This window comes from Leptosomus discolor, chromosome 1, assembly GCF_034619465.1.
Source record: "Leptosomus discolor isolate bLepDis1 chromosome 1, bLepDis1.hap2, whole genome shotgun sequence".
Taxonomy (NCBI): domain Eukaryota; kingdom Metazoa; phylum Chordata; class Aves; order Leptosomiformes; family Leptosomidae; genus Leptosomus; species Leptosomus discolor.
This window is the reverse complement of record NC_141391.1, coordinates 32,776,159-32,800,575: the sequence shown is the minus strand read 5'-3', so window position 1 is coordinate 32,800,575 and position 24,417 is coordinate 32,776,159. Positions and strand designations below refer to the sequence as shown.

At 44.3% G+C, this 24,417-nt stretch overlaps 1 protein-coding gene across 3 annotated transcripts in view; it reads right to left on the bottom strand.

Annotated features, from left to right (window-relative positions):
• Window positions 1-3,842: 3,842 nt before the first annotated feature.
• The window catches only part of TSC22D1 (TSC22 domain family member 1), a 96,395-nt gene continuing 75,820 nt past the window's right edge, over window positions 3,843-24,417 (bottom strand). For 2 of the 3 annotated variants that reach the window (XM_086481968.1, XM_086481967.1), the window contains 2 exons: window positions 6,348-6,399; window positions 3,843-5,128 (listed from right to left, as the gene is read on the bottom strand). In XM_086481968.1, the coding sequence (XP_086338094.1) occupies window positions 4,871-5,128; window positions 6,348-6,399 (310 nt within the window). In that variant the 3' untranslated portion in view covers window positions 3,843-4,870. Of the gene's footprint in view, window positions 5,129-6,347; window positions 6,400-6,839; window positions 6,998-24,417 lie in introns of those variants that run through there. The other variant, XM_086481969.1, reaches the window with a different exon arrangement.

The window sequence follows — 24,417 nt, the reverse complement described above, 5'->3', positions numbered from 1 at the left end:
GATGACTTAAGAACCTGGCTTAGCTCAGGAACAAGTTTTTTTGAGAACTGTTTTCCCTTTCCTCAGCTGGCTGTTACACTGTACCCAAATTCCCATTATGCTACATTTCGGGGGCCTCTTGGCCATGTCCTACCCAAATTCTCTTGCCTCTTGGCCCAGCACAACTCTCCTGGGGGCACCTCAATGAACAACCACCACCTGGGACATAGTTTCAAAGAAAGTCGTTGCAGTTTTGCTCACTTTCCCTTTTGAACTGCTGCCCTTTTCCGAGGTATTTACAATGTAAGGAAGTTAGTTTATTCATGGTTTGGCTTTTGACTTCATTGTTGAACTTGGCTTTGCTCCTGTTGGAAATCAGACCCTGCTTCAGAAGGCCAGTTGCCCATGTCTGCTGGAAACTCCTTGCCATGGGATTTTCAAATATGCCGTTTTTTGGCCTAGCTCAGCGCCTACTAAAGGCAATCAGAAGAGTCTGCTTACTCATCGGAGGAAAAGGTGCCAGTGGCAGGTGCCTTTCCAGAGTATCCTCAAACAAGCACTTCAAATGCCTACGCTCATTCCAGACTTCCCAGGAGCTCCCTCCAGCAACCATCCTCCATTTAATTTCATAACTGACCAGTTACACTGACAGGTGATGGTTGGAACTGGGCTAACTTCCAGCTTAGGCAAAGCCTTGGATTTGTACCTCTTTCAGGTTCACCCCAGCAGAAAACTCTCCAGAAAGTTAAAATGCATAATCCCAAAGAGAGAGGAGAAAAGCAAGAATTAATGCAACGTCTGTAAGATGTGAACTGAAGTACTCAAGACGCTTAACGAGAGGTTTTGCGAATGGCATCTATTAAGCTAAACAAGCATGCTTCAGTCAGCGAGCTCGAGTACTGGTATTTCTTCACCCTGCAAGGAATAAATAATAATTAAAATTCTTTGTATTGAGATAAATACATTCACTGCAGCTACAGAAATCAAGGGTGGTAATTCCCAAATAGCCTCGCTGGGTTCTTTCTCCAGTTGAAAGAAGGGAAGCTGCCTCCCAGGCATTGATTTATTCCATAAGAATTAGGGAGAGGCATCTCTTAGGGCACTGCATTTACTCCACTGCTGCTGGGAGGTTTTGTCTGGGTGCTCTCCAGTTTTCAGGCATGTTATTGAGGCATATTTCTCTTCCCCAAGTATTTACAGAGCCCCCATAATCTGGACAATCTGGACCCGCCTTAGAATTATTTGCCAAAAATTATTGGTTTAAAAAAAAAAAGTCACAAGAGGAAAAAAAAATAGCAACTCTGCCTCCATGATAATTTGCTTAGATCAGTTTATCGTATCGCTGTTAAAAACAAAGCAAGTGTGCAGCTAATTGTCAACAAGAAGTTAAATGACAAACAGCTTGAATATAGCCTGAAGAGTTACTGAATTGGAGATACGCAGAGAATAAAAACCCCTGACGTATAAAAGACAGATTACATTTCATTTGATTCGCACTGTGGATGAAAACCTGAGCATTTCAGAATTTGTACAAAGAAAAATTCTGGTGGAAAAAGACAACGCTTTTGACTAGTGATAACATTTGATTTAAAGTGCTCTGAAAAAATGATTTGTTCTAGAACAAACGCAAAAATCAAAACAATTCATTCCAGAAGTATTACAACAGCACTGACTGAAATGTCAGTTGTGTCTTTGAGTCTCAAGTGCAATTTCAGTCAATCTGAATCAGTCTCATGCAAAGAGGCTTCAGTTTTGACAAAGCTACTGCCAAAATAATCTCAGCAACACAACTTTCCTCCGCCTAACTTCAGTAATTAATAAACAGCTCCAAAAAACAGCACTGTAGTTTTAAAACTCTTCGGTACCTAAGACCAAATGATCAGATTTGCCAACATCAAAGCACAGCGTACTAAAATCATCTACGCATTACCTAACCAAAAAACCTTCAGACTTCCAGATACTGCAGTAAAGAACAGCCAAAAAAAAAAAAAAATCTTGGATTTAGAGTATGCTTAGGCTGTTCTTTAAACAAAGTAAAAGAAATAAACCCAGAGGTCAAGTCATTTTTTAAACAAAAAATAATTCTTTGCAAATTTTGGTCAGTGAAGCAGGTGAAAAAGTCTATCTGCACATTAAGATTGACTTTTTTATACACTCAGTGTTATGGCCTGGAAGTGCTAAGAAGACATTCAGAATATAAAGGCAACTGGAGACAATTAAGCCATTTAAAAAGCACCAAAATTAGCATTCCTTTTGTCAGATCCAGATAATTCAAGCGCTGTTCTGCCACAAAGGCTATCATCAATTTCTAATTTTAGCTTAATCCATGAAAAACAAAACAAAAAAAAAGCATCTCTCATTTCTCTCCAGCGTTTCCTCATTAGGAACACTCTTAAATTATGTATTGAAATCTCAGGAACACAAACTACAAATGGAAGTTCACACTCCCACAGAGACACCCTCGTGCATGCGCTTTGATATACTAATCCCAATAAAGGTAATGCAACTACTGGGGCAGCTATACAGCTCAGCAGTGCCTAAACTGCTCCATGAGGAGGACCCAAAAGCAAGGATTTTGCTATCAATCCCACAAAAAGGTGATCTGTCCTGCCTTTGAACTCTCAGCCTTCTTGTTTCCTCTGCTACACCTGACTACTCTCAACAACATGAAGTTCCACAAGAATAGTATCTCCTGATTTTCCTTATATGGAGTAAGCAGTCAGGTAAGACCCTATAGAAGTTTGTAATTAATCCTTTACACTTTAAGCCAAACTAATTCCTTGTATTCAAATTCTAGGCCACCACTTTCAAGGTCAAAGTACTGTCCTGCTACTCAAAGTACTGACCATTTTGTCCCATTAATTGTACATACTCCTAAGAATCCAAGATCCACAGCCTCAATACCAGCAAACACAATCCACTGTAAACCTGCAGTCCCTTCGCTCCCCTGGTTGCAGGCTATCGATCACACCATACCTAGTCATTCACCTAGAAATTTGTAGGTTTAGATTCAGTTAGATTTTAATCATCAGTACTAAAAGAGGAAATAAATATTTCTTTTAAATCAAAGGGAAATTTTTTATCTTCACACACAACTGGAAATTCTTCATTTCAGAAGGCAGAATTAATACCACATGCCAAGTTCACATGATTTCAACTCACAAACTAAGCATGAAACTATCAAGGTAAGAGCTGTGGGGGTGCAAGTGAGAAATTCTTGGACATTGAGATTTCAGCCTGGTCGCATCACGAGAAGGGAGAGAAGGTGGTGCCACGGCTGACCTGCTGGGGAGGAATTCTGGGCGTCGGAGCTGCTGCCAGCATGGGGTGACCCATGCCCAGGCAAGGGCACAGCTTGCTGCCAGAGAACAAGCGCTGCACAAGATTTATACATTCATGGCTGATCATACAGCAGATGTCTGTGCTCCTGCTTATCTACTAATCAATGTACAGAAGGCACCCAACAGTCCTGACCGTACAGGGTTGGACCAAAACAAGGACCTTTGCTTACCCAGCCCCCTGCCCCACACCCTCCTTCATGTGTTTTTAAGCAACTGTGGAAAGCGGGAGCTGCATTTTTAGCTGAAACGAAAGCTCTGAAGCCAACAGGCAGGATCTCACGCCCAGACCTACGATTCCTGACCTCACCGCTCGTGTAAAACTGCACGGCAACACATTGACAGTGGCTGCAGTTAACATCAGTACACTATACAAACAGTGATTTATCAACATGGTATGCTTTATTGAAAGTTGACAAGTGCAACAGTTAAATACATTGACGTGTTACAACTGTTTAGAGAACATGCACAAAAACATATGCATACTACTATACAGATCATATGCAAAAAATCCATACTGGGAAATCCAATTTTTTTTTTTTTTATTATTTTTAAATTCTTTGCTAGCAGGGTTTGATAACTTTTGGAGTGGTTTTTCCTGTCTTGAACCAAACTACAATGAACAAAGATTTACTTCAAGATAATCAGCAGCCAGGGAACTTCAGAAGTTACACAAACAGCGTAAATCTGCCAAATTTTGAACAGTTGCGTAGGTGCATTCTTGTTTATGTAGCATAAAAAAAAAAAACAACTTTTCAAACTTCTTCAGATCAGCCAATGAAACAACTAAACTTCAATCTGTACAACCTAAATAGTTACAGTTTTCTATTTTACAAAGTAATTACACTAAATACACAAATATACAGTAGGCAAATAACCTTCATTGTAATTATCCTATGACCCAACTGTACGTCACCTACCTGCTTTCTATATATAATACAGCTTTATGCACCTGTCTACTGCTCCAGAAAACGGTGCAAATATTTGCACTTAAGGTTTCAGGTGACAATTAAGTGTTAAACACTGAATTTACCTTTGTCCCTCTTCCTCTTAGATCTTATGCACCCATCCTCACTTTGGAACCCCAGTGCACTATGGGGGATTGAGCCATCACGTTTTACTCCAGTCTATTTCTTCATATTTCCAAGCTTGAAAAGCACTTGTATCAGTTACATCACTGGATGAGTGGAAGATTTAAAAACAAACCAAAAAAAAATCAGGCATGCAGCTTCGTTTCTCATCCATTTGCAGAAGCCGCTCAAGTCCCCAGTGTGTTTGTGCTAATTCTCTGGAAGAAGTTTATTTTATTCAATCAACTTAAGAACAAAGACTCCTTCAAGCTGAAGAGGGAAGGGAGGGAAGAGAGAGACACATGAGTGCATAATACGGGGGGACATAAGCCTCTCCTGACGTGTGCAGGGCATGGAGTCCTCAGTCCGGGTTGAGGTGTGCATTGAAATGGATGAAGGGTGGCTGTGGCGGATTCCCACTAGTCCTTCTTGCTCTGGGCACAGTCCAGAGGCCAGCGATCACGATGGCAACAACATCTTGAGCTACGCTGAAGGCCCTGACCCCTGTGATGCCGGCTGAGCAGGCTGCTGTGTCGTCCCTTGTGACTGGGAAGAGGAAGGCGGAGAACCAGTCTGCAGCTGCGCCTGGAACTGGGCAAGCTGCTCTGGGCTGGCAAGTGTTTTTAGCAGAGTGTTTTCTTGCTCCAGCTGGGAGTTCTTCTCTATCAGCTCTTTGATTTGCTCCTTGAGGACCTCCACTTCCTCCCTTACCGCATACATCAAGTGACTCTTTACCAGATCCTGGAGGCAGAAGAGAGCACACGCGTTAGGAAAGCAGCCCGCCGCCAGCCCTGGGCTCTCAGCTGCAGATGCAGCGGGTCCCCCTTTGCAGAGCACCGGTCCCACCCCAGCTCCACTCGGGCGCAGACGAGCATCCCAGCAAAGGCCACAGTGCCCCACTCACACCGGCGGGGCCAGACCCACGGCCGGCAACCCCCGGGCACAGTGGGTCGGGCTGGGCTGGGCAAAGCTCTCCCTCATAGCGGCCGAGGCACACCGGGGCTAGGCCACCGGGCAACCGGGACCGGGCCACAACGCGCTGCCTCACACGTGAGGCCCCGCGGCAGGCAGCTGGCCCCGCCCCCGCCGCCACAGCCCCGCCCCCGCCGCCAGGCCCCGCCCCCCCGCGCACCGGCTGCAGCCAGTTCTGGGCGCAGGTTGCCGCATTTCCCTCCCTCCCGCCGGCCGTGCGCGGCCGCGGGTGACGTCAGAGCGCGCCCCGTCCAATGAGCGGCCGAGTTATTTATAGCCGGGAGTTAAAGGCTCGCAGTTTGCCTAGCAACAGTCGGCAGAGGCTCCCGTGAGAACGGCTCCAGGCACCGCTCCAGTAACAAAGGGCGGCCGGGCCCCAGGCGCGGCGCGGCGGGACCGCGCCGGGGGCAGGGCCGCGGCAGCCCCGAGGGAGCGCCGCCGGGTCCGGGCACCGCGACGCCCGTGCCGGCCGCCGGGCGCAGCGGCCGGGGATGCCCCGGCTGCAGCCCGCGGCGGGGGGGGGGGGGGTGATGCGCCCGCTCGGCAGGGGCGGCCCGGAGCGGGCTGCGCTAAAAGGGGAGGTAAAACCACTGAGTGAAAAGCACCCCGAAACACCTCCCCTTTGGGGAAAAGCGGGGGGGGGGGGGGGGGTAAACTCCCAAACAAACGCCGCTTTCTGCCCCAGCGGCGCCCCTCCCCCGCCGCATGGAGCCGGGATCAATCGTTTGGGGAGGCAGGAGCCAAAAGCAATGCCGTCATTCCCCGCCCGGCATCGATAGAGAAACGTGCGCATTCCTCCCCGCAGGATGCTTTTGCTCAATAAAGCAAACAAACGAAAAGAAAAAAGCCCCCCAAACCAAACCCGTGCCTGCCCCCCTCCCTCGCTGTGAAAACGCGTCCGCGCAGGGGTTAACCACCGCCCGCCGCATCCCCATATTGTTTACTGCTTTCAACACGAACGAGGTTTTCAGCCCCAATCGGTACGTACCATCGCTTGCTCGATTTTGTTGTCGATAGCTACCACGCTTGCACCAGAGGAGCTGCAAGAGAGAAAGAAAGGGGAGGGGGGGGGGGGGGGAGAGAGAGAGGAAAAAAAAAAAAAAACAACACAACATTAGCAGCGGCTGAATTATTTACGAGATAAGAGACGCGGGCACTGGTAGCCAGTTGGCTGAGAAAGTCATCCCCGCACTGCCCTGCCGCCGCCGCCTCACCGGGATGCTCCAATGCAGCAAAGCAACCTGTGCAGCCGCCCCGAACCATCTCTCCCGACGTTTTGCCCCGCAACAGACCACAAAGATGGAGCTCCACTGCGGGCTGCGGCAGGAGCGCCGGGGAGGGCAGCCCCTCCGGGGAAGCGAGGCGAGGCGGGCGGCCGGTGCCGCCGCTGCGGCTCCCCCGGACAAAGGAGCCCGCCCGGCGCTCACCTGCCCCGCTACCGCCGCGCCGGCGGAGCCGCTCGGACACAACACTTATTTACCTACTGTCGAGCCTCAGGGATGAGTTGTCGGTGCCCAGCAAGGACGATAGAAAAGAAATTGAGAAGTGTCTTAGTTGATAAACTCCTAGATCCATTGCCACTGGTCTACAACATTGGGCATTCATGCAATCGCGGCCACAAACGCTCCCCGCGGAAATCAGGTCTTCTCCCCCTCTCCGGACGCGTGCGGCAGCGCCGGGGCAGCTCCGCCGGGCGGCGGCGGCGGCAGTGTGGCCGGGCGGCGGGACCCTGCGGGGCGCGGGGCTGCGCTCGGCCAGCTCCGAGGTCAGCGCTCCGCCGCGCCGCACAAAACCTGGCCATCCCGGCCCCCCCCATAATTTATGCGCCGCCGCCGCCGCCCATTGGCTGCGCCGTCGCCCGGGCCCCGCCCCCACCCCCCCCGCGCATCTCATTAGGAGCGCGCCCCCCCCCCCCCGGCACCGCGCAGCCCCCCGGCCGGCAGCACCCTGCCCGCCCCGCGGCGCCCACGCCGGACGGCCCTGCACGCCCCTGGGGGGGACGGGGACGGACGGACGGACGGACGACACACGGACACGGGCGGACACCCACACGACCCTGGGACACCCACACACGCGTGAAACCCCGGCACGCGGGGCGCCGGAGCGCGGCTCACCGTGCCGATGTCCGCCCGCACGAACGGAGCGGGTATTAAAAATAATAATAACGATGATGATGAAAGGCGCTGGGGAGCGGCGGGGAAGCCCAGCGCGGCCCGGCGGGTCGGCAGCCGCCGAGGGGCCGCCCGTCGCCGCGCCGACACCGCCACCTGTCGGCGGACTGCGGCGCCGCCCGGTCCCCGCCGCGCCCGGGGGCCGTCCCGCGGAGCGGGCCCCGCCGGGTCATTGCTGAGCAGCGCCGGCTCCCGAGGGCTCACCCCTGCCCGGACCGCCGCACCGCCCGGCCGTCGGCGCGCTGGCCCCGGGACGGCGAGCTTTAGCCCCGGAAGAACGGGCACCGAGAGCTCTGCCCGCCACGCCGCTAAAAGGCGGCAAGAGCAGGATGCGCACCGCGGTGCACGCTGCGGAGAAAACTGTTTGTGACTCCTACACATCTGCTAGGGCAAGCAGCGATCCCTCTTCAGCCCTCACACCCAGGCCTTGCCAGCCCGTAAACCAGTTATGACAAAAAAAAAAAAATATTCAGCCATCACGTCATCCACAAAAAGCGCACACAGCACAAGCCTGCAGATTTCTCGCAAGCCAGCTGATATTCCCCTACAGTAGGGGGGAAAATGGCTATCCACCCGTTTTCAGATTGCACCATACAGTACTTATGGTCTTGAAAGTTGCAGCACATGCATTCATAATTTAGGAAAAATTCTTCTCTCACCTAACTGTGGTGTATTTCTTGACAAATGTTATGCTCTCATGTGTCAGGAACACAAGTGCTGCACTCGCAGCCAGTCCAAGGGATCCTCTCTACCAGGAACGGTTTAGGAGACCCAAAGCTGAATTGAGATCACCGCAAAATACCACCACAAGAAACGGCCAACCTCCAAAACCACTAATTTCTAGACTTGCACTTTCATCAGGCATTACGTGAAGGCACAACGACAAAGTCAAAAAGCTCTTCAATTCTCTACAGCATACCTCTCCAAGAACTAAAGTCACGTATGTGTCACAGGTGTTGCTCCCAAAGAAGCAGGAAAGCCAGGAGGCACTGAATAATCATCTTAAGGCTAAATTTAGCATTTGCGTATCTGCATCATCCTCCTTAGTTTATTTATGCTGTCCTAGCCTACTATCCTTTCATTCAGTAATGCCAGCAGAGTAGTGCAAACTAATCCTACCCACGGTCACATTTAAGAGCAAGGGCTCCTCACAGCCGCTTTTCCCAGTACCATGTCGGATGCACATCCTGCAAGGACGCAGCCCTCCTCTCGCCCTTCAGGTACCTGGGCAAGTTGCACAGGATAGTGCCTAACGTGCTGAAAATTAAAGGAAGGTTTTTTTGAAAAATACCCTTGGCCTGTATTGACTTGCAAATTTAATAGCAAGTAAATGAGAAGCAACACATTAAAACACATGCATCAAGCTCCAGCTTCCCACCTCCTGATGGTCAGAGACCAGTAACCACATGTTGTACACTTCAACTAACCACTTTCTTTGCAGAGGCTACTCACTACCCACAATAGCATTCATCGTAATCAGTGATCAAGCGAGCCGTTTAACAGCTCCAAAAGCACATCAGAACCGGAATCTCTTATCAACTCCCGTCCTAAACCTGAACCAAATTAACATTTTATGAAGGGTTGGGCTTGAAAATGAGTAAGGTCTCAAATGACTCCTTGCCACAGCAGTTACTCAGGACATCAGAATTAACAAAAGTGCAGCTGGACAGCAGCTCAGGGGCAATCTCGGTCCCCTGAAGCTCTTAATCATAAAAGGGCAGAGTAGGTGTAAAACCCGAGAAGTCCTGTCTCTGCTAATCAGGTCCTTATAAAATAACTCACTTCAAGATAGTGAACTCAGGAGCTCGAATGGACATACCCTTGCAACGCCTGCTTTGCTGTTGCAGAATAGACAGCAGACATTTGCGTGTATTTTCATTTGTACATGTAAAAATAAAGTTCATGGATGCATTCCAAGATGACTGTTGGTGCTGCCATAGTGACTGCTAATTATTAAATGCCATCATTCCACTTAAGACAAAAAAAGATATGACTCAGAAGAAATTAACAATAAATAATATTGCCCTCTTTAATCTATATTAATATACCTTTGTGAAGAAGAGATACAGATATGATTCTAAATACAATTCCCACTAAACTCTTTAACCATCTTCCGTTAATTTCCGTGAGCTCTTAGCAAATGCCTCCATTTATTTTTAGATGCCTACAAGCAGAGTTGTGATTCGACAGAAAGCTGCCGGCTGTGTAAGCAGGACTGCATATTAATACGCGTGTTCTGCTTTGACCACCATGTAAAGAAAGCAAACCATAAGTGTACCGTTATGGCTGAGAAGGCTCTGAGCTCTCAGATCATCTAGGAAATAAAACACATGAAGTGTACACTACCTTCACACCACCCCCCCAAACTGGGGGCAGCAGCGCTAATCTCTTATGTTCTCGCCTCAACAACCCATCATCTGACTGATGAGGATAGAGACTGAACCCCATATTTAAAGGCTGGGGGTTTGCTGTTGCTTTTTTCAAACATACATCATTTATGAAATAAAACAATCTACAGAAGAGCTAAGGAAAATAATCCTCCAAACTCCCTTTCCCCTTGCTTGCTCATTGCTTTGTCTCCCCTCCTGCCTCCTCCACCATAGAGATTTTCGACATGCACTTCACTCAGATCATGTTTTCACTCACTCACCCTCCCTTACAGCACTAGAAGGGAGTCAAGATGACGGCTGTGTGACTCAAAACCTTCTAACCATCCCTTTTAACACCTCATTAACAGATACTACCCGGTATTAGACTCCTGAAAAAGCTTACAACTTCACATTCCTGGGAGCAGAGGTGAGAAAGGCTGCAGAACTCCTCGTTTCCCCAAAGCCACGCTGGGTCTGCGCTGGGCTGGACCAGTTCATGCCCCTGCTAGCCCTGGATCCACCACGAGGGACATTTGCTGAGAGCCCCCTCACACGGAGGATCACAGGCTCTGGAAGCCTGCATGTCTGTGGAGCACCCCAGGTGTTCACGAACAGCACCCAGTAACAGAAAAAACCTCGAGATGGGTTCCTGAGAAAGGAGCGGGGGGGCAGAATACAACACACTGCAGAACAAGTAGCTCACCAGCATCTTTGATCCTCAAATAAATTAACTGCTGAAGTTGAAACATACACAAGTACTCAAAGACTTTTTAGCATGCTTCACCTTTTGTAGTGTTTCAGTTCTTAAACACTTGTTTCTCCCACTAAATAATTTCCTCTTGTCTCAATTTAATCATGCAAAGCACTTGAAAAAAGTGCTTTTCATCTTCAGCACATAACGAGGTAAGCTGCAGCACAGAGTCATTTTGCCTCTATGCGAGTCTGGTTTGGCATATTTCTGTGTGCCTGTTAAAAAAATTCTTTCACTTCAAAAATTTATCTTTCAAGCACCTTGTCAATGTACGCTCCCTTTAGATGCCAACATTAAAAGCCCTAGACAAGCATCTCATGAAATAAAGCTCATCTTTTGACTATGTTACAAAGAGACCACACCAGAAACTGTATTAGAAAACAGCAATTTCTGTCACAGCACATGTTCATCTTACACTATAGACAGCCTCAGTTCCTGTGGATTTCAACCACAGTTTTCAACTACAAAATGAAAGTACTGAAGAGATTAAAAAAAAAATTAATCTGTTAATTACTCACGAAAGGACTACAGTAATTAGATTCTACATGACATCTGACTTTACATTTCATTTGGCACCTAAAAATAGTCAATCAATGGCAAAGTACTACTCTGCCTGAAAATTCAAAACTGTTTGTGTATTGACAGCACCCCCCCAAGCTAATAACCTAAGGAAGAAACTCTGGCTGCAGCCATCAAGGGCTACAGGATTATTTATTTCAGTAGGCCATAATTTTTTTTCTTAATCACAGTAAAGGTACAAGATAGGGTGGAGAGGCTGCCCAGTGATTTTTTTTTCCTCCAGAGTAAGTCATAATTATTTTTTTAACAGACTAAAGGACCAGGAAAAAAAAACATTAAAAATCCCATTCAGATAATGTAAGTAAAGATCACAGAATCTCAGCCCATTTCCTTTGCCAGCCCCAAACTTGTCATTAGGATCTTGATTTAAAGAAATCAAGCCATTGAGAACTTATCGCTCAGCTCTGAAGGCTAACACATATTTATTTCTAGTTTGAATCCTGCAGATTTCAATTACATACCTCTGCTAAACTGAAGAACCTCTTGCTACAGATATTACTCTATCAGTTTTGCTAAATGCGTGCTTGTCCTCCCCCATAGTAAAGTTATTTGCATCATGATTTGGTTTGGTAGGAACTGGTTTTTCGTTCCATGAAAAACAGATACAAGGGAAAGCTACGCAAGATGCTAGTGAAATGAAGCGCTGCATTGTCTTTTTTGTTTGTTTGTTTGCCAGGTGTGCAAGCATAACTAAACAAATACTTGGCAGAAAGAATACATACACCCTACTGGGGGTCTGGAAATAACCTGACAGTATCTCTGATCACAATGCATACGCAGAAGCATCATGCTGTGCGCTTTGCACAGGAGACAGAAAGCTGCATTTAAAAGCACGAAGATAACCATGTAAGATCAAAAGACAAACCAGGAGTGGTTCTCGCTAGCTCCTCTGGGAATATCCTCTTTCTCTTTTATAGGCAACTAATTTCTAAGTCAACCCCAGTTATTTTTAATTAGAATTATAATGATGCTACCAATTTTAATGCTGACAAAATAGAACACAAGGTCTGTATCAAGTACTTGGATTTAGACAGAGATAATCCACACTCTACTGGTCAGAGCGAACTCTGCAAGGAAATATGAACCATCTTAAAGCAATTTTCATACTTGGAGGGATGTGTGGCATCCCCTTTCCTGAGATCATCCACAGATGACCATCTAGCAGTGTGCTTGGGATCAAGGGCCCTATTCTGTGCACATCCATTGAGTTTCGGGGTCAAGTGAGGTCCACCATAACTCAGAACCTGAAATTGCACCCAGATGCTGCACCACCTGAATTTAAAGAGTTACACACATTTGCAGTAACATCTAGTTTGGGAATCACCAACTTCCCTAATTTCATACCCAAGCTTAAAAGGAGTAAATGTAAACTATTTACCTTCATTAAAAGTGAAAGCCCTCCTCAGTATCCCACAAACTGTCCAAGAACTGCAAAGTGCAAAAAGATCCACCAACCATGTTACCATCATGAAAGTTTAAGTGAAACATCTGAGCCAGAAATGGATTTTCTTTCCTCCAGAAAGCTGCATACAACATCATTCTGTATGCTGTCACTGTCCCCAGGATGGAAGGGGAGAAAAACACATTTAGTGCTATAAAACAACATATGTAGAGAAGTGATAAAATGTTACAATCTTTTAAGTTTCACCAACTGAAGCATGAAATTTCTTTTAAATAATTTTTAGATTTAACTCATAAAAAGAGCATTCAATTCCCTGGTCTTATGCACGGCTTTCACGTGCAATGCTTTTCTCAAAGCCAAGGAGAACACCTCAGAGTAAAACCACTTACGCTAGCATTTAATCCCACTTGTTCTAACTGTACAACAACAGATTTTTCAACCGTGTGTTCCAAAATTAAATGAGGAGGGGAAGAAAGAGTCACTGGAGCATTTCAAGTTACACCTAACACAACTGAAGAAACACAGCAAGTATAGGAAGTGGTTTGGCACAGTGACACGATGAGCATTTGGAAAGTTGAAGTTCTCCACATTAAACAGCACCTCTGACCCTGGGGGCCGACAGCCCAGGAGGGACTCCGAGACAGTGGCTGACACCCACCCACCCCACCCTACCTTGACAGCACACAGTGGGATTTAGTCATCAAATTAAAACCCAGCCAATTTAACCTGTAACTGAGCAGGATCATCTTTTACTATTTTTTTTAAACTCTTAATATCTTCTGTTTCCTTGAGGCTGTGGAAAAGTCACACCAAGTCACATGAAGGGGGAATACTGTGTCTTACTGACTGGTGCTAATTGTGGAAGAAGGGGATGGAGGACCTTAAGTCCCTTCCATTCCCCTGTCCCCAGCTCCCTGTAAAACCTACGCCCGTTAGGCTTTTTATTTAATCATTTAATCTCTTCCTTCCCCTTTTCCCACCTCCTCCTCTTTTTCTAACTGCTCCCCTTGAAACTATATTGAAAATCTTGGCTCAGCTAGTAATTTAGTCACACTTATTAAGAAGTTATTTATATGGCATAACAGCTGGCCTATACTTGTCACTGAATATCATTTTCCCTTTGATGGGTCCTTTTTGATTCAACACTGGAAATTAAACCTGTATTTCCCACGGAAGCATATCACACTAGAAGCCAACCCAAAGCTGCCAGGAACAATACCACAACCCCTGCAACTAACCAGCATTGTCCTGTGGTGTCCTACAACCACCATCGTCCAATTAAACACCACTGTCCTGAAATTGTCCAAATTTCATGAAGTTTGGAATGAAGTTCCCTACTCCCGCTTCTATGGAAATTATTAAAAACAGTCAACGATGATCAAAGGACTAAAGTACAGAAACAAAACAGAAGGTAAGACCGCAGTGCAGGAATGGAGCAGCCGGGACACAGAATCCCACCTGCCATGAACGAGGATGAAGGTCTGCCACTGCTCAGCTTTTGACACAGCAGATCACTCATTACATCGTATTCAGGAGGTCCCTGTTATGTAAAACCGTTTTAAGGCCATTCTGTTAAATAATAATAAACCCCCAAAAGCGCAACTCAGTTACACATGTACTAGCATAAAGACAATAAGGTGAGAGTTCGATGCTACTTTTCTTCCTCAGCAAATAAGCTAAGACAACAGACATCTACCCAGTTGTCTGTTTACACTCCTACAATTTCAGTCTCTCTGCAATCACTGGCAAATTGCTTCAAACATATTAGTAATGTCAACGAACAAGCACGTGAACAGCTTTCAGATTCACCCCCCCGTCTCTAATGCATGTATGTTACACAATTTTGTAATACTGTATTTCCTAATTTCTAAGTGGTCAAGACACTCTACTTCAGTTGTGCCTCAACCCAGTTTATCTTCTTTTGGGGACTTCCTAAAAAATTTAGAGAAAATTTAAGACCTGCTGTTCCATCCAAGCAGGAATGCACTTTAACAAGCTGAATGCACTCTAATGTATTTAAAGGTATTTTTATATCTGAAATGCAAGCTTTCATTTATAGAAATCAAACCCCCATGTATCTCCACCCAGGAAGCGTGGAGGGAATTTCCAGAAGCAGTAAGAATGTGACCTAATTTACTAGATTTATTGCACAGTGCAGCATATCCCAAAGTCTCCCTTCTCTTTATCAACCACTAAGTTGGGGATTTGCTGGACAACTTCCTGATCAGCCTGTGCACCCTGTGTCCCACCCATTATCTCCCCCCCCACCCTGTGTAAACAAGGATATGAGAGGAATCTGATGCACGCCTGTGCTTCAACTCAGCATGGCATTGAGAAACAGGAACAGCTAGAACCTGGAGCGGGAAAGTACTCCCAGGCTTCTTAATCCAGGCATAGCTTCAGTGACTTAAGGAGACAAATCCTGCTGACTCATGATCGCAGAAATCCCAGAGTAACTCCACGTAAAAAAAAAACACTTAAGCTTTCCTTGCTGAAAGAAGAAATTGTAAAATCAATACTGGTTTGAAACAGAATGCAAGATACCTGGGAAAGTATGTAAGACTATGAAATGAGGTGTGCTTAAAAGTTACTTTAAAAAAAATTACCTAAAGACAGATAAATAGATTTTTTTAATCTGACCTGACTGTGCCTTACAGCTTTAGAGATGTATTACCCACTTCAGCACAACACTCCTTTCCTGTAATGCTGCCACACTGCAAACCAAAGAGAACAGTCAGAATACAGATGTGCCAGCTCAGCATATTTTGAACATGTCCCTGGAGCACCTTCTAAGCCAGAGACTGCAAACAGCTGGCATAGGTCCACGCCACCTACAGAAGGCCCGAATGTCCTGAAGTCCTGGTTCTCCTTCAGGTGAGATTCAGCCTTCCTCAATACCCTACTGCTCCTCTAGAGGAGACTCTGTCAGTAAAAAGCCCTCCTCCTCCACAGGACTACATCTTCTAGACAGCAAGTATGTTGAAACCATCGGGTCTGTGGTGGCCACACCAGGCAGACACCACTGACATTTAGCCACCCTTGAGCCAGACATTCTGCAAACAGAATATATCCTCTTAATCTTTTAATCCACAACTTGCGAAGGAAAGATTACAGCATATTATTTCATACTCATTCAGTAACGAGGTAATCGTCTTTATGCAGAGTTGGCTAAATTTATGAGTGGCATTCTGTTTATGGAACAGCCCAGTCCATTCCCTAATACTGCTGATGCCTGTTTTCTGGTGGATATTCTCCTAAAATGTTTCATTATCTGTTCAAGAGGCTTTTGTACAAAAGAAGGTCCGGGCTTATGTGTATACTCTGCCAGGCACCTAACACTTCTTGAAAACAATTACCTCATCCTCCCTAAACCACTGTCATTAAGATGACACCTTGAACTTTTGCAGCTTATAAAATAATTTAAAAAAAATCTCAAAACAAAACTGAACTCCCACAAAAACAAAACCCAGCTAACTCCAGCATCAGAAGTCTGAGATGAATAACCCACTTAGTAACGCATGGGTGTCCAAAACAGCTCCCAGGTACGTTTCCTCATTCTCAAGCAGGGTGTTAGCCCCGATGCCCAGTGGCCACCTTTCCACAGGACCAACGCGGAGAGCTGCTCCACTGCTGTCAAGTTACAGGAAGGCGAGAAAACCCCTGCCGTGACACAAGATTGAAAGTCAGCTCCACTGCTGGAGCCAGGGAACCACCGCTGCAGTGCCCCACCACACACAGAGGACAAGTCAACTCTTCCAAAACTCACCCTAGGCAGCCTCCCGTCCGGGGAGGCATTGCCTGCTCCCGCACAAGAACAGGGGAATTCCTCTCTGACTCTTCCTGGCCACTACTAATTACTAGAGGCCCTGGGCAGGTAGACAGTAACATCAATCAGCCATTCAAGTACAAGCAATCATGACAGCTATAAACAAAAATATTTGTACATGAATGTTTGAGTCACAGGGTAGCAACTGAGATAGGCTCCTGCCTTGAATTAGTTTGCCCAAACCTGTTTTTCAGCCCCATTTCTGAAGAACTCAGCATTTTAAAGCTGTTGATAAACTGAAACAGGTAGAAAAGAACCATTGAACTGATTCAGAGATTGAAACTGGGGGAATTTACTTATACTGATAGACTGAAAGATGTCAAGGTACTTGAAAGGATCCTTGAAATCACTGGAAGGACTAAGACATGATTTAACTTCAGTGAAAAATTACCTTTAAATAAAGAAAATATTTGGGTTTGGGGGCTGTCAAATTTTTGTTTTATTTTTTCTTAGAATGCATCTATTTAGTATTTGCCTAATGACGAATTAAAACCTGCCTTTTAAAAACAGTAAGAAGGATTAGCTCATAAATATAGCGGGTTTTCTATCCGTTCATATCATCAGGTAGAGACTGGATGCGCTTCGCTAAGGATGCTTTAAACTAACTGAAGTTATTGAAGTTCAGATAAGGATAACCTAAGTATAATAGTGCAAGACAGAAGTTTCTGTTCCTGCCTTCAGTATTGTTCATGCATTTTAAGCAACTACAGCCCAACTTAACCACACCAAGAGTTATCAGGTGCATCCAGCACTCCCCCTTCTTCCAGCTGATGTCATAACCAGAGGCTGAAGCATATTCCGACTTCCCCCCCGCCCCTGGCTCACATCATCTGCGCTTCCAAACAAGTTTCAAAAAGAAAATGGAGGATGCTGCAACACTGTTAGTTCAGTATGAATATGGAGAGGTGCTGATGATACAGCACATCGACATTAGGGATCACTTTTCCAAAGCACCTTGGCAGAACTCCAGAGCCTAAACTCTAGATCTTGGACTTCATTCCGGCAGTCAAACTTAAAATGAAAAAGCATAAAGTATTTCATTTTATTAAGAGCAAAAGCCCTTCTCAGTATGCTGTAAACTGCACTTGACCAAGGACTGGAAGTGGGAAAAGATCCACCTGCTGTGTCAGTATCCTGAAAGTTTTAAATGAGATGCCTGACCTGGGAATTGCTCCTCTTTCCTCCAGAAAGCCATACACAACTGCACTCTCTCTCAAAAGAGATTCTGTGTCTAACCTGAAGAAAGCCAAATGCTCCTTTGGATTTGGCCCACGCATTCGGTAGGGTCAGTTTTGGAAAGAAAATATAAACCAAATGCACCATTAGCCAAGAACAGCTGTAAGAGAGGTTCAAGTTCCTCCTTCACTTGCAAGTTATGGTGACATGACAGTCAGCCAGCCTTAATTCACAGAAAAACAACCAGAGCAAAACCAGCGTCTGTGACAGAAACTAAAGGAAACAAAAGCAAATGAGAAGTAAACAGGAAGTAGCTTGTTGAATACAGCAGAAATCATCCAAATTTTCTGTATAGTGTTAACAGACACACATTTTGGTCTATGACTAGAAGTGCTATGTCATGCTGCTATGTGTATCAGTCAAAATCAGTTATAGCAAGACCTCTTAATAATGAAGAATAATGAAGAAAATCACACATTTACTCCACCCCATTTTTTTCATTACACATTTTGTGGAATGGATTGTTTCCTACCACGAACCAATTATCTCAATAATACTTTTCTTGTTCAGTAATATGTGACGACACAGGTCATTGCTGTTTACACACACTGCTCAAGCACAACATACCTGTTGTCATTGTATTTCAATTGCTATTAAAGATTTCCATTACATTGGTTCCTTAAGCATTCCGATGAATTTAGTATAATTAACATTCATCTGAAAGATCAAGCGTGTTTTCAGAAATTGTCGATTGCTGAAAAAATTAAAAATGAGGTTTTTAAAAAGTTTTCCAGTGTAGAGATTTATATTCTTTAAAGAGGCACCATTTGCAGAGGAACACCATTCTCTACAGGCAATACCACAAATATAACATGACAAGGACAGTATGTGAAATGTATTAATTGGTATTTGCCAAAATCTGTATAATATGAGCAAGATTTTGGGGTTTTATGGGTGTGGCATAACAAAAGCACCAGTTCAGAGATCAGAAGTTATGAAGAACACATTTCTGACCTCCCTCCCACAGAACGGTATTTGCCTTCTGTACACGGAACAACAACTTTGCAACATGAAGAGTCAGGGCATTTTTTTCCCCCCACTGTCATACATTTTTAACTCAGTAAAATAATTCTTGCCATTCACCGAATTACTTGGTATTTCTTTTAAATGCTAGAAAGGAACCAGATCAACACCATGCATTTCATATTTCACTGTTTATATAGAAAAGAAGGTTAATAAATGTAACTCTCAGAAGACTAAGCTGTATTACAAGCCTCTCCAAACATTTAACAGGACTGATTAACTAAACTTTACTTTAAACATGGGACAAGACAGAAGATAGTATATATGAAAAATATTTTAATGAATATGAACTTGTTTGATAGTAAGTTTCAAATCATGTTAAAATTCTCATTTTTGGTTTAGCATTACATCACTTAAGATTTTGAAAAGAGGAAAGTACCATAACGGCAAACATTTTATAATATGGATTATTTAAAATATTGCAGAAAAGGTATTTTGAGACATGTAGATTTTCAGCGAGTAAACCACTGTGTGACACGGTATTCTCAACTAGTACGAAACTCCTAGCTTGAAATAGTTTTAACAACTGCCAAGTACCTTGGTCTAGGAGACGCATTTTTAAGTACTTGCTCAAACTAAATAGTTTAAGAAACCATCTAAAAAAAAGGGAAGACAAGCAAATCAAGCATCTAAAAATTAAAATCTTTATAAATACCTCTTTAGATGCTGTTCCAGTTCCAAGAATAACACTTTCATGGTTATTTGGTCAGATCCTTGTTTCTGGAGGAGTGTCACTTTCATTGATGTATCTATTTAGTACCTGCTGATTAGTTTCCCCCAGATGGAAGGGTCGGAAGAAATACCTCTCAGTCCTTGGCAGCCGTAAGATTAGCATTAGCATTCCACTATTAACCACGGGTCCTGAACTCCACAGCACTTTCAAGAATCACAAAGCCTCGCCCGTTAAAGATTATCTGCTTGCTTCTATTCAAAGTTTGCCGAGTTTAATAGTGGTTGGTCGTGATCAACAAAAACAAGAAGGGCGAATGGTGACGAGACTACAGATCCCGAGATCACATGTTCTGTTACATAAAGCATCAAGAGAGATTAAAATCTTCACGATTAGGTTTTTCAAATCTCAAACAAATGCATCTTCTTTCAGCAGTGCCAAATTTGCAAACTCTCAAAGCTGATTCAGCCTGCTCCCGCTTTTTGTAAAGCACATGTTACTCACTACAGGTAGCCAATTCTGCTTAGAGAAAGGCAGCCGAGTTGTACTGTTTCCCAAGTCAAAGTTCTAGTGCTTAACGACAACTGCAATTAGACACAGAGTTGACAGTACCCAGTTTGCCAAAAAATATTTTGCACAGGCACATCCTATCCCTGACTGCTATTATAACAAGAACCAGTGATGAGAGTTAGACATGCATCTGCTTAGAGTCTTATGCTGACCAGATAAAGATAACGACTCATCACGTATCAAGCCAAAATTCAATCAAATATTGCATATTCTTCCTCACAGAAACACAGATCACCGTAAGGAATTTTTGGTGCATTGTAGTACATCTGTACTACGTTAACTACAAGCCTACTTGCATAGGTACCATTATCCAACATTGCTTCAATGTAAACATATTCCTTCCTCTATCATGCTGACGGCTTTTCAGCGCAAACAAAAGTTGACTGCCCACAGGAGAATGTGGAGAAGTGAACAAGATTCACTTCCCTGGTCTACACATGGGGTGGAGAGCCAGAGATAACCCCTCACCATGGAAAAAGCTGTCTACTTGCAGCATGTGCGCAGGAACTCCTACCACGTGAGTGAGCATGGGCATTTATGTTACACTCTTCCATCAGACCGAGACCACAAAAACGCAGAGACAAAACCAGAAATCAAAGCTAGCAAATGTTACTTGGGCTTACCGCTGACTGCTAAAGCGATGTCAGATGTGTTTCCTCAAATAGATTTGTCTTGTAAGACTACACAAGAAAAAAAACATATGGAAGGGCCAAACAAGTTGGCTCAGAGCATGACTATCTACTATTTAGCTGCATTTCTGTTTTACCTTGCCAAAGCACTGAAGGAGTGCTGATAGCAAGAGCAAGCTGGTATTACACAATAAAAAGAAAATAGTCTGTCTTACGGGAGGGAGAGATATTATTAGAACCAACAAGTCTACCACACACAAAGGGAATATTTTGGTTAGGAGGTAGAAAGCAAGCAAGCAAAAAGAAGTAACACAGTATTTTTTTTTTTCTGGGAGTGAGGGGTACGGCAGGATTAGTTCCCCATTCCCAGAGCCAAGAGCAAATTCACATAATTTAAACTGGGCATCAGAGCTACCAACTGTGAAGCAGTGCTGAATATTTCCGAACTGTCTTCCCAGAGGCTGGTACGCCTGACTTGCCTAAGGACAGAGCACCATGTTCCTTTTAAAGCACACCAGGGAGATTGAAGCGGACAAGTTAGACTTTACAGTAAATGTTTCTCTCATTACATCAAGTCTACCTCCCTCAGCACAGCATGGAAACACATAAGAGTCACGGCTTGTTTGAGCGTTCTCTCACTCCCACTGGAAAGCCATGGAGGTGGGACCACCAAGATGATGGAGCAGCTGTACTCCAGGATCTCGGTCTTTGGAGAAGAGGGAGAGAGGTATCATGGCCCTCTAAGAGGGATGCTTGCTCTGAAAGCAGAGCTACTCTTGAAAGCTTCAAGTGGAGACTAACATGGTACAACGACATATAAAAGAGGAGGGGGGAATGATTTGTAGAAAGAAGTGGACTTTCAACAGGCTTTCAAGTAACAATAAGCTAGGAACAAAGGGATCAACAATTATAGCAATCAACAACTATGAAGATGACAAAGTTTGACCCAGTATTACTGAATAACTTCAACATTCAAGACGAATTAGTACTTATAGAAAAGAGTCTTGCTTATTTTGCAGAGTCAAAGCACCAAACTGACTAGAGAAATCCTCAAAACCAATTCCAGAAAGCTGAACCAAGACAGAAATTATAATTTGAGTGACAACCTTACATATCCTTTCATAGTCAGAGACTTAGTACAAGAATAATCCCTACAGAATCCTACATTATCTTGTATATGACATATCCTACAAGTTGGCTGTTCTATAAACCACATGGTTGACCTGTGGCAGCCGGGCTCAGCTGAGTCTGCATCCCACAGAACCACACCAATAGAGCTCATGGCTTTGGATTTTAAGCTGCCCTACTCCTAATCCTCTTTAACATCCTTCTTGCCATCTCTGTTGCCTGCACTCCCCTCTGCAAAGCTGCATGGCTGACATAGTCTAGGAAGACAATCTTTCTCCATAACTGTTGTGCATACAGTACATGGACTGGTCACAGGCATTTTCCAGGATGCCCAAAACAATGGATACACATTGAAGTATGTTGGAGTGGGAAAGGGATGAAAGCAGTGACATTAACCTTTCCCCATGGACAGTCTTTGCTATCTCCTTTCCTGTTCCAAGATGCCCTCTGAACAGGAGCTCCATCATCCTAGGGGCCATGTCAAGACAGTTAAAAACAAGGTCCAGTAAGTTGTGCACATCTGAGCCATACATTGCTCTGCTCCAACGCTGCTCTGATTCAAATCTGCATTTCCTTTACAGCCAGAAGAATCATTAAATGTTGAGATTACACAGGGAAAAAAAAAATCAATTTCTTAAGAGACACAAGTCTAAGCACTGAATATAATTTATGAAAGATAAATAACCAACTGTACTCATGCCCACACACAAATACAAAGATACTGTAAAGTTATCTTTCCAGCATCCTCCTCATGAGTTTACACTGAAATCCTTGTAATTTGCTCTGCTTATTGAAAGAAGTCATGTCACAGTTGGTTTGAAAACAAAATCCAAATATATATATATGCATGTATGATACAGGACTACTGAATATGTTTAGCTGCTTCACTCTGCAGAGAGGCAAGTACATTGCCGGGCCCATGAAGAGAAGCCATAGGTAGCTCCATATCTGGCAACGCCAATTGCCTTTCCTCATGCTTCAGCCCCAATTCTAGTGATGACTTTATGGTAAGGCAACACTTTCAGTCTTCATTTGATGCTAATTCTCCAGTTATGCCAAGTAAAGTAGTTTCTATACCACTGATCTAAAAGTACCTAATTCCAACTCATCACCTTTTTATCTTGGGGATTTGTGCCCCAGGAGTCTTATCAATTCCTTTTATCGCCTTCATGAAAAAACAGCAAAGGATTTGCTTTGTCAGTTACCAGATTAAAACCAAATTAAATGTTAAAACATAACTGCTTCAGAGGCGGGTATTCCAGTAACTACGTGATTTTTCTCACAAGCATCCCATAAATTTGACAATTCTGGTTACAGTCAAGTAATTAAACATATTGCTCAGTTATGTGTAGGTCAACAACTTACAGGTAATAGAAGCCACAAAGAAATTTTAAGTCAACTGGATTAACTAAGCAACAGAACATTTTTACCGCTTTGAAAAATAGCCTCTAGCTGCAACCGAAAAATGCCTGAAGTACAAGGATCTTCTTTCTTCTCCTGTCACATTCAAGAATTCAACACCAAGCTATGCTTTCCTTCCTTTGTCCTGAGCCATTCTGGCTGTTATATAAAGTGACAGATTGCGCACAGATGAATTATCACTGTGGGTACACTAGGATGTCAGATACGGGTACGTTTTAGCATTTAATGAAACAAAAAACAACACGATTTCATGCATGATAGCATCAGGGTACCTAAGGTTCTCCCCCCGCCCACAGCTCTAATGCCAAAAGGGGAGGAGGGAGCATATTTCAAGATACGTAACTTGCAGTACTTCTTGACAGTTTTGCTTTAAAAAACCCCAAAACATCAGCCCAAGTTTACATTTAACCTGGTAAGTGACTGAATCTGGCATTCGGCCAACAGAATTTACTGTTTATGTCAGTCTGAATGAAGTGCAGCTCTTGAGCACGAATTCTAAGCACGTCACCGAGTTAGCTGCCATACCTCCATCGGGTAAACATTCAGCAGGTTCATTTTCCACATGCTATAGAGGACTTCAGAGACAGCTTGAATAATCCAGATTTTACCATAGGAAAAAGCAGAAAATAAAGCACAAGACAACCTTTACACTGCAGACATAAAAAGCCCTATGGTAACAATGTCAATTTTGATGTGATACAACAAACTAAGAATAAATTTAAGATTCTGATGTGCATACAAGTGCTTGACAAAGCAGAAAATATGCCAGACAAATATTCAAGCTCTTCTGGAAGTTTTAAAGTTACAAACATGCAATCCTTAAGATTTTCAAGGGTTAAAAAATTACTAAAATGTTGATCTGAAATTGATATAAGCCAGCAGTACTTAGGATTTCCAGTTTCTTTTGTGATTACAGCAGTCTCCCAGACTACTACGTTAGGGGTTCAGAAAGGACAAACAAACAGTTTGCAGTGCTTATTGTTAGAGGAGATGCACCAGATACCATTTCATCATGTGTGGGGGGGGGGTTAATGCTTTGTTCCCCCCCACCCTCCCATCTTAAATGAATCTTTATGGAGTATTTTGGCACAAAGTGTTTTGTAAGGCTGCTAGTCAGCGACAGCAGCACACAAAATCCAAATCTGTCTTCAGAAAATATTCATTAGAACTCATCAGCGAAGCAATGCATGCTGGATTATCAAAGAAAATAGAACTGACAACGAGAAAAGGTAAAAAGCACAAGCAGCAGTACAAGGACATCTGCACCACAATGAAAAGCAAA